The sequence below is a fragment of the Perognathus longimembris genome, chromosome 17 (genome assembly GCF_023159225.1).
Source record: "Perognathus longimembris pacificus isolate PPM17 chromosome 17, ASM2315922v1, whole genome shotgun sequence".
NCBI lineage: Eukaryota > Metazoa > Chordata > Mammalia > Rodentia > Heteromyidae > Perognathus > Perognathus longimembris.
Window position 1 is genome coordinate 27,019,210 of NC_063177.1, and position 10,981 is coordinate 27,030,190.

At 41.0% G+C, this 10,981-nt stretch overlaps 1 protein-coding gene across 1 annotated transcript; it reads right to left on the reverse strand.

Annotated features, from left to right (window-relative positions):
- Positions 1-10,434: 10,434 nt before the first annotated feature.
- On the reverse strand, positions 10,435-10,713 carry LOC125365870 (60S ribosomal protein L37a-like). Its single transcript, XM_048366137.1, has one exon. The coding sequence runs from the start codon at positions 10,711-10,713 to the stop codon at positions 10,435-10,437; it is 279 nt and encodes a 92-aa protein (XP_048222094.1).
- Between the last annotated feature and the right edge of the window lie 268 nt (positions 10,714-10,981).

Sequence of the window (10,981 nt, forward strand, 5' to 3'; positions counted from 1 at the left end):
CCTGGGCTGGCATTGAACCAGACTCCTCAGAACTCAGCCTTCTGAATAGCTAGAATTACAGGCATGAGGCACCAGCACCCAGCTAGGCCACATTTTTCACGGAGAGGAATGGAAACAAGAAAGGCAGTAAGGAAGAACCTAGAAAGAGTCCCCTTCCCTTGACTGTGTACATATTATCTTATTTAATCTTTGCTATGATTCTTCCCTTATACCCCAGGAGAAAATGAAATGGTAGAGAGGCTAAGCAACTTGTTCGAGGTCACACAGTTAAGTATTTGCTATTACAGGGTAAGAGAGAGTTGCCTGGCAAAACTTTCCTGCTGGGGCTGGCTTCAAACTGCAATCCTCAGATCTCAGCCTTCTGAGTAAGATTATAGGTGTGAACCACTGGCTTCAACTGTTTTTTGTTTAAGCCAACAAACCAAGTCAAATGAAAGTGCTAAACTGCTAGAGGCATGGAAGGAAATGGTCCCAAATCATTCTTCTTCTTGTGGCTTGATTATGGAGCAGGTGTGAGGAAGGTATAGCTTGCTACTTGAGCAGAGAAATAGGTACATACTCCTGCAGTTGGTGAGATGAATCAGTGCATAGCCTCTTGGAAGTGTATGTGAGGCCCTGTTCCCCACAGGTCCTGGAGAGATACACAAGGGACCTGAGGTTCAGGGGTATCTTTGTGAGAGTTACTGTTGCCTGTGTTTTCCAATTGTATTGCTAAACTAGAGTGGCTGGGACAAATGTGTGTTACACAAACATCATGTCTCTGACAGAGTGCTATAGTTGTTCCACCCCCACATTCTCCATTCAAGTTCCCAGAAGTTTGCAATTATTCTTAAAAGACATTCCAGACAAGGCTTAGTCAGCTAGGGTTTTCAGTTGGATGAAATTGTTTTGTTTTGTATTTTTCCTTTCTTTAAATTTGGCTGACCATTGTGATCTTACCATAAAGGGCAGTCACGAACTACAGACCTGTTTCCATTCACTTCACTTGCTTATTCTTTTGTGTGTTTTTTATGTCCACTCTTTGGATTTGAGTCCTTATATGCCAGTTTAATATCTGTATCTCCCTCTTTTTTTTTTTCAAATCTACTCCATGCCCTGTTGTACCTCTTGGACTCTAACCTCTCCCCCAGTTTTCTGCTATACTAGTTCCACTGGCTTGATATCCTATATTGATCTGTTAGCCAAGACTCTACTGCTATATCCCAGTTTTTGTAGAGTTACACTAGCCAATTGGACCTAACATGGCTTATATTTTCAAGTCCAACCCCAGTTTCTTGGGAAAAAAAACTATGGGGGAGGGGAATATAAGAGCCAGACAGGTGCAATCCCAGGAGATTAGAGCAGGAAGATTGCAAATTCGAGTCCAGCTTGGACTACACAGTAAAACCTTGAGATTTTTTTGTTTTTTTTTTTTTTTATGGCCAGTCCTGGGCCTTGGACTCAGGGCCTGAGCACTGTCCCTGGCTTCTTTTTGCTCAAGGCTAGCACTCTGCCACTTGAGCGGCAGCGCCACTTCTGGCTTTTTCTATATATGCGGTGCTGAGGAATCGGACCAGGGTTTCATGTATATGAGACAAGCACTTTATCACTAGGCCATATTCCCAGCCCCAAAAAGTACATTTCTTTTTGGACAATGTCACTTCTTCTTTCACTCCCTCCCAGTTTTTCCTTCCTATCCCCACCCACAAGTAATACAATTTTCAACACAGTGTCTAGTGAGTACCACTGCTTCATTTGTTCACCCTTTGTCCCTCCATTTGTCCTCCCTTACCCTCCCAAAGACAGATAAATGAATAAGCAATACAAAATAAAATAAAAATAACAAAGAAAAATCTTCTTGTTTCCATTACCTGGAGTTCATTTTGATAAATATTATTTTATATGAGCCGAGGAAGACAGGCATTTTGCCTTCCTGTTCCTTCCCTAAGAGTATCCTCCTCAGGTCTTAGGTGTGTGAGTGCCTAGAGTCCTGTATAACTTATCATGTCTCCATGTTAAAAAAAAACAAACCTTTTTTAAGTAATCAAACAAGCAAGTGAGAGGAAGGAAGGAAGGAAGGAAGGAAGGAAGGAAGGAAGGAAGGAAGGAAGGAAGGCAGGAAGGAAGGAAGGAAGGAAGGAAGGAAGGAAGGAAGGAAAAAAGAAAGAAAAGGCAGAGCAGAAGGAAGGATTGCCTTTCTTTTTCTTTTTCTTTTTCTTTGTTTTTGGCTGGTCTTGGTGTTTAAACTCAGGGCCTGGGTGTTGTCCAAGAACTTTTTTGGCTCAAAGCTAGCACTCTACCATTTGAGCCATGGCTCCACTTCTGGCTTTTTGGTGGTTAATTGGAGATAAGAGTCTCACAGACCTTCCTGTCAGGGCTTGCTTTGAACCATAGTCTTCATATCTCAGCCTCTTGAGTAGTTAGGATTACAAGCATGAGTCACTGGCAACTGGCCAAGGAGGAGTTACTTTCAAACCACACTTGCTAGCCAACTTTCTACCTATCTGCTTCTGCACCCTTTTCCTTCTGATTCTTGGAGACTTAAGAAATATGAAAGAATCTCCTTGGCTACAACTTTGGGAAACTGGCAGTATCTACTAAGACTGAACATATGCATAGACTTTTTACCCAACAATTCTACTTCTGGATTCATACCCAACAAAAATGCACACATATGTTCATCAAAAGACATGTATAAGAATGTTCAAAGCAGGACTTTTCATAATAACTAAAAAGTAGAAAAGAGTCCAAATGTCCCACTGCAGTAGAATAAAGAATATTATATTCATATAATATAGCATATTCATATAATAGACTATACAGCCATGAAAAAGAATGAACTATGGTTAAATACGACATGGATAAATCTTACAACCACAATGTTAAGCCAAAAAAGTTAAAACCACAACACAATAGTAATACATGATATATTCCATATAAATCTGTGTATATATAGGTTCCATATATATGTGTATACACATATATATACATATACATATTCACTTACAGACAAAATGAATCAATATGTTAGGAGTCAGAAAAGCAGTTATTACATGGGGAAGAATAACCCAGGCAGAGACATGAGAGGACTGGGTGTTTGTAGTGTTCTGCTTCTTGAGCTGGGTACTGATTAAATAAGAGTGTTCACTCTGCAAAAACCCAGCCAGCTGTATTCTTGTGATTTGTGTTTTTCCTATACATAGTATACATGAATAAAGTGAATGACAGAAAGAGATTTTTCCTTGTTTTCTCCTGAAAACATTGTTATAAAGAACACTCAAGTTTAGTGCTGAGTAAATGAATTTTGTTACATTAAACTTGTCATTTGGAGTAGCCCAGCAGTGTGTGGGGCTTCTGCTGTAATGAGAACCTGGCCCCCTCTGCAAGTGGAAATGATGTATGGTAGACATGATCAGTGATGTGGTTCATAGCCTAAACTATATAACTGTCTGCCTCTTGGTTCTCAGGTGGAGGAGGAGAAGCATTATCTGGCCCCAAGCCTGAGGTAGATTTGGGGGTGCTCTGGAATGAGTTAGCCAGCAGGCTGGCTGGATGAGAAGTTTGCAGGGTTACAGAGTAAGGGCTACAGAACTCTGAAGGAGATTCAAGAAATTAAGCTGGTGAAGATGGGCTGTGCCATGTAACCAACCTCCCATTTCTGCCCTTAAAAAGGAAGAAAGGGGGGGATAGAGAGAGAGGGAGCGAGGGAGGGAGGGAGGGAGGGAGAGAGAGGCCAGGTGTGAGTGGCTCATGCCTGTAATCCTAGCTACTACGGAGGCTAAGATCTGAGGATTACAATTCATAGCCAGCCAAGGCAGGAAAGTCTGTGAGACTCTGATCTCTGATTAGCCACCAGAAAAATCGGAAGTATCACTGTGGCTCAAAGTTGTAAAGGGATAGCCTTGAGCAAAAGAGCTCAGGGATGGTGCCCTTGCCAAGTTCAAACCCCACAACCGACAAAAAAGAAAGAAAAGAAAGGAAGAAGAAGGCAAGCAAGTAAGCTGAGATACAAAACCAAGATCATCTAGGAAAGTAATAGAAACCATGAGACCAGAGCAAGTAGTTTAGATAGAAAATGAAGTATGAGAACTAGCAATCACTGGCTCTGTGTGTGTGTGTGTGTGTGTGTGTGTGTGTGTGTGTGTGTGTGTGTTATTATGGAGTTTATTACATAGTCCAGGCTGGCCCTGAATTCTCAGTCCTCTTGCCCTAGCCTCCAGGGTGCAGGTGTGAGCTACCATTCTCAGCTCTAGTCACAGGCATTCTATATATTGGGAAGGGATGATGGAAGGGCCAAGTTATTTTAGACAAAAAATTTTGCCAGACACCAGTGGCTCATAACTGTAATCTTAGCTACTGAGGAGGCTGAGATCTGAGGATCATACTCAGGCAGGAAAGTCTGTAAGACTCTTCTCTCCAATTAACCAGCAAAAAGCTGGAAGTGGAGCTGTGGCTCACACACACACATACACACAAACACACACACATAAATAATACTATATTGTGTTAAGGAGTGTAACTGATCTGAAAAAGTGAATACATTTGCTGAGAAATTAAAAAATGAATCTGTCTTTATGACTGTCAGCTAATGTAACAAGCTCTACAAAGAATCACATTCAGAGACACAGAAGAATGCAAGTCAAGAATATACATTAGGGCTGGGGATATAGCCTAGTGGCAAGAGTGCCTGCCTCGGATACACGAGGCCCTAGGTTCGATTCCCCAGCACCACATATACAGAAAACGGCCAGAAGTGGCGCTGTGGCTCAAGTGGCAGAGTGCTAGCCTTGAGCAAAAAGAAGCCAGGGACAGTGCTCAGGCCCTGAGTCCAAGGCCCAGGACTGGCAAAAAAAAAAAAGAATATACATTAAATCAGATGTAGTGGTTCATGCCTGTAAGCCCAGAAGTTAATAGGCAAAGGCAGAAGAACTTTGAGTTCAAAGCTATAGTGAGGTCCTGTCTTAAAACAACAAACAAACAAAAAGAATAGAAGTTGAACACCAAAACCACATTATACAGCAAAAGCACAAATATTTAGAACTTTGAAAATAATAAAGATTATCTTTGTATTAGTCAGTACTGGGGCTTGAAGTCAGAGATCTATACTCAAGCTCTGGTACTCTACCACTTGAATCACACCTCCATACACTTCAAGCTTTTTGCTTATTAATGGAGATAAGAGTCTCTCAGATTTGTCTGGCCAGGGCTGGCTTTGAGCCCCAGTTGTTAGATCTCAGCTTCCTGAGTAGTTAGGATTATTTATAGGCATGAGCCACCAGAGTCTAGCACAGTCCTAGATTATTGTTCATTGCAATAAATCACTTTTGATTATAGAGGGACATGAAGAGAACCTGACTCAAAGTAGTATATATTAGGTCTGTCTGTATAATATTCTAGAAAGAAACAGTTGCTATGTTGAATGTGGCAGTAGATTATGAGTATGAAAGAACAAGGCTGCAATAAGAAAGGCAGGAGTTTGGGCAGTAATAAGACAAACACCAATTAATCAACAGAAATCAAGAGTAAATAAATATCAGAGGGCAGAACAAGATAGGATGACCAAAGTACATGCAAACAGCCTGTAGGGAGGAGAGCTGCTGATCAAACAGTGAGCCTTGGAGAGGACTCCTGGCCATGTGAAGGAGAGGCAAACTGGAGGGAGCAGAGGCAGCCAGATCCAGCCGAGAAAGGCTCACAATACAGAAGCGACATCATTTCTTAAATCCAAAAGCCACTCTGCTGATAATGCATCTTTAGGGAATCCAGTCTATAATTTTGATGATAACAGTAACTTGGACATATTAGTATGAGGACGAAGCTTGATTAGGTCTTGAAAAATATTTCTACGCTAGCTTCTTGGACACAGGTTTATCTGACTGTTGTTGATAAAGGAAGAATTGGCTAGAGCACAGGTCAGTAAATCTCCATGGGTAGTACTCCATGGCCTTCCTAGCTAATTAAATGGCAGGATTATCCATGGGCTCTTTCTGAGTAATAAATAAATAAATAAATAAATAAATAAATAAATATATATATATATATATATATATATATATATATATATATATATAGCATGGGCTGGGAATGTGGCTTAGTGGTATAGTGCTAGCCTAGCATACATGAAGCCCTGGGTTTAATTCCTCAGCACCACATGTACAGAAAAAGCCGGAAGTGGGCGCTGTGGCTCAGCTGGTAGGGCGCTAGCCTTGAGCACAAGGAAGCCAGGCACAGTGTTCAAGCCTGAGTCCAAGCCCTGGTCTGGCAAAATAAAACATTGCATACAAGTCTTTCTGGATATACTTCAATAAGAAAATGGAGGAAGCGTTCTGGCTTGGGATTGTGTTTTTCTTAAGGTATGCCTTGCCAGATGTGTTATAAAGGAAACTGGCCAGGTGTGGTGGCACATATCGGTAGTCACTTGGAGGATAGTTAGTGGTATCACTTGAGTCTAAGAGTTCAAGACCAGCCTGGACAACATAATAAGAACCTATTTTAAAAAATTCTAACCAAGGAAGTTCATCTTTAAATTAAACTGACATGTTGTATTGGAACATCTTTGCATAACTACTTAAAGAAAGAAAGGAGGGAGGGAGGAAGGAAAGAAGGAGGAAGGAAGGAAGGAAGGAAGTCGGGCAGGCAAGAAAAAAGCAAGTTCATCTTAAAGCCCCTGAAGGAACCTTTTGTATAGTGGTATATCCATTTTTATACTAATGAGCTAAGTGCCATAAGAGGCCATTTGACATATAGCAAAGTACATGGGTTTTAGTGCCTGATGAATCTAGTTGGAATTCTAGCTTATCAACTATGTGACTTTGCACAAATGTGTTAATCACTCTGCATCTCAGTTTCCTCCATTTTATAGTTATTTGAAGGTTAAGTGAGATAAATCTCATTGTATCTTACACATTGAAGCTAATGGTACTCAATAAATGGTTAGCTCTCATCCTTTTCTACCTGTCTTTTTTGTTTTTTTGGTAGTACTGGGCTTTGAACTCAGTGCCTTGTTTCTTGCTAAGCAGGCATTCTAACCACTGAGCCACACCTCTAGCCATGATCTTTGCTAGCTAGTATTGAGATAGGGTCTTAATTCCTTCCCAGTAGCTAGGATAACAAGTGCAGGGCCAAGTGTCCAACTATTCACTGAAAAGGAATCTCGAGACCTTTTTCTACCTATGCCAGTACTGAACTACAGTCCTAATAATCTCAGCCTCTGAAGTAGTTAGGATTAAAAGCATGACTCTTCAGGAACATGAGATTTGTGGACCCCTATTCAAGGCCAGATGGACAGAACAATCCAATTAACCAGCCAAAGTGGAAGTGGAAGTTTTAGCTCAAGTGGTAGAGCACCAGTCTTGAGGGGGGAAAAAAGCCAAACAAGCCAAATGGGAGTATGAAGCCCTGAGCCTTAGCATCTGACACAACAAACAAAACAAAAAATAAATAAAATAAAAAGCTTTTTTTGAGATAGTATTATGATCTAGTCCAGGTTGGCCTTGAATTTGCAATGATCTTGCCTCACATTTTTGAGTGTTAGGCCACCATGTGCCACCAAGTCTGGATCTGCTGCTGCTATTTAATGAGAAAGGAGATAGATAGATAGATAGATAGATAGATAGATAGATAGATGATAGATAGATAGAAGATAGATAATTTTTTTATGCCAGTCCTGGGGTTTGAACTCAGGGTCTTGAACTTGGGGCCTGGGCAGTGCTCCTGAGCTGCTTTTGGTCAAGGCTAGCTCTCTCTTACTTGAGCCAAAGCCCCACTTTTTACTTCTTGGGGGGGAGGGGGCACAGTTTATTAGAGATAAGAGTCTCACAGACTTTCCTACCCAGGCTGGCTTCGAACCATGATCCTCGGGTCTCAATCTCCTGAGTAGCTAGAATTATAGGCGTGAACAACCAATACCTGGCATATCGATTTCTTATTATGACATTATCTCTTTATAGCAATTTGAACTTTTGAGACTTGACTGGTGTCTAGGTCCTAGATGTTCCTATCAGAAGACAGAGAGATTTGTAATTATAGTATGGTAGGCAGATTGCTCCCCTCAAAATCTGTGTCCTAACCTAATGTAATTTGTGAATATGTTACTTGGCAAAGGGGGCTACACAGATGTAGTTAAGGTTAAGGGCTTTGGCATGAAAAAACTATTCTGGACTTTTCTGGTAGGCCTTACCTAATCTTCTGAATCCTTTCAAGTAGACAGGCTTTCTTTCGTAGGTGAGGTCAGTCAGAGAGATGTGACTCTGAAGGAAGTTCCAGGAGATGTGATATAATGAGAACTCACTTTGAAAGTGGAAGCAGAAGCTGAAAATGAGGAGGGAACAGGTTCATCTCAGAGCTTCCAGAAAAGAGTGAAGTTCTGGTGATACTTTGATACCTACTAAACAACAAGATAATAAACTTGTAGTGTTTATGTCAATTTGTGTGTGGTAATTTGTCACAGTAGCAATAGAAAACTGATATATACAAGCACCAACTAACAGGGATAATTGACAGTTTAGCTGTCCAATCAATAGATGATTCATGATACCCAAGCAATAAGTATGACAATGAAAAAATATCTTCAAAACTCCCCATAAATATTACAAATTATAAAGTAACATTTTTCTTTCAATTTAGAACTATAGATATGGCCAAGCATATTTGTTTGCCTTTGCTCAAGAGTAATTGAGAGGCTGGGGATATGCCTAGTGGCAAGAGTGCTTGCCTCATATACATGAAGCCCTGGGTTCAATTCCCCAGTACCACATGTACAGAAAATGGCCAGAAGTGGCGCTGTGGCTCAAGTGGCAGAGTGGTAGCCTTGAGCAAAAAGAAGCCAGGACAGTGCTCAGACCCTGAGTCCAAGCCCCAGGACTGGCCACAAAAAAAAAAAAAAAAGAGTGATGGAGATTTTCTTGAAATGTATGAAAATAAAATATATATAGTGGAGGTTGTAGATTAAGTCTAACTGGGTCTCCACTTTGAAATCCAACCTGTCAAGACATTTCTATAAAGGCTGGCCTCTATTTTACTCACAGAAATGAATAATGAACTTCATGGGATAATGATAATTGGATTCCTTGGGGTTCATCTGCTGTTCCCAAGCCTCCCTCAAAGCTGAGTCTACTGAGAAGTGGCGATTCATTCAAGTTACATTTAGTAAGAAGTGGTTTGTTGTAACGATTCATCTTCATGGAACCCTAGGGAAAGATGAGCAATCAATGTCAGGAAGAACAGGAATAGGAGGGTGGCTGTGAATTCAAAGCATAGTTTCTAAGACCTTGGACAAAGGATTTTGTGAATTAGTATACTTACATGAGTCAGTCTCTCCCTTTGTGCCTAGCACTCACTGTTTACTGCTTCCTGGCTTTCCTGTCATCTACATTTTGTGTGCTTTCTGCAGCACTGCTTCTGCTTACTCACAACTTGGCTTACTCATAAGTTGACTTAGTCAAACCTTTGATTCATTCAAGTCCCCTCCTGACTTTCCAAGTTCTCTTCACAGCCTTTTGGCCTTACTATTGCATGGGTTTTTTTTTTTTTTTTTTACTAATTTGAAAAGCTACTATTAAACACCAACTATGTGATCTCATGCAGTTTACTGTCTAGTCAGAGAGAGATAGAGAGAGGGAAAGAGAGAGAGTTCAAACAGTTATAAAAATGCTTTAGGTGCATTCTGCTTGATTAAGTTTACTATATTTATTTATCCAAAATGAGACCTTAAGATTAGTCCCTGGGTGCTGCTTAAACGTGCTGCCTTCAAAGCAGCAGTAACAGGCTGTCCTGTTTAATACCACACGACCTTCCCCTGAAGTCCAGACAGCTGATTAAACTAAGGACTGGAATTTGACCAAAAACAATTCATATATCAGCTGGCCAGCAACCTACAGTTTAATTCGAATAAGCTTCCCTTAAAGGAAGAAAGTACAATAGAACAGACATTATATAGAATTGACATGAGGAATAAATCTATACCTCAGAGAAGCAATCTGAATGGAGAAGGCCCTCATTCATTTATGGAAGAGAAAGTGACAGGTTAGGGTTTTTTTTTGTTTTTGTTTTTTTTGTTTTTTGCCAGTCCTGGGCCTTGGACTCAGGGCCTGAGCACTGTCCCTGGCTTCTTTTTTGCTCAAGGCTAGCACTCTGCCACTTGAGTCACAGCGCCACTTCTGGCCATTTTCTGTATATGTGGTGCTGGGGAATCGAACCCAGGGCTTCATGTATACGAGGCAAGCGCTCTTGCCACTAGGCCATATCCCCAGCCCCAGGTTACTTATTTTATTTGGGAACTCTGATCCAGGTACAAAGCAGAGAACAGAGGTGGTTTTGAACCTAGTATAGAACTGTGTTTATCACTCAAGTGATGGCTAGAATGAGGATTAAAGAACTGGGACAAGTTTATTTTGTTGTTGTTATATACATTAACCTATTTATTGTAGGCTAGAGATATCTTAAATGGTAGAGCTTCTACCAGTCTTTTAATTCCTTCAGTCTTCTAATGGCAGACTTTACTTTGATGGCAGAAGTGGAGTTGTAGGTCCAGGCACCACCAGGCACTGTTTTCATGCAGAAGCCACAGTGCCAGATGCCCACAGCTCCCCTCTTCATTGTGGTCTTGCCACAGAAAGAGCAGGTGTTCTTGGCGTGCTGGCTGACTTCAATTTTTTTCACCATCTTCTGGAAAGTGGCACCATTACAGGTCCCATATTTACCAACAATGCCAACCTTCTTGGTGAGTTTGACCATATTGCCACAACTCAGGTCCAGGCCCAGAGAGCTGGGCCAAGTTTCTTGCAGGAAAGTATCATAGCCTTGAGCAGAGATAAAATCATGATCATTTTCAAGAGGTTTGTTTCTCTAGGGTTTTCTGGGACAGACCTTGGTCTAGGCCTAAATGCATATATTTCTGGCTCTTATGCCAGACTTTGGGTCATTGTTTTTATTTAGGCAGATCTCAATGAAGCCTTTGAGACTATAGCTATCCAAAAGCATCATGGCACATTTTGTAGCACAA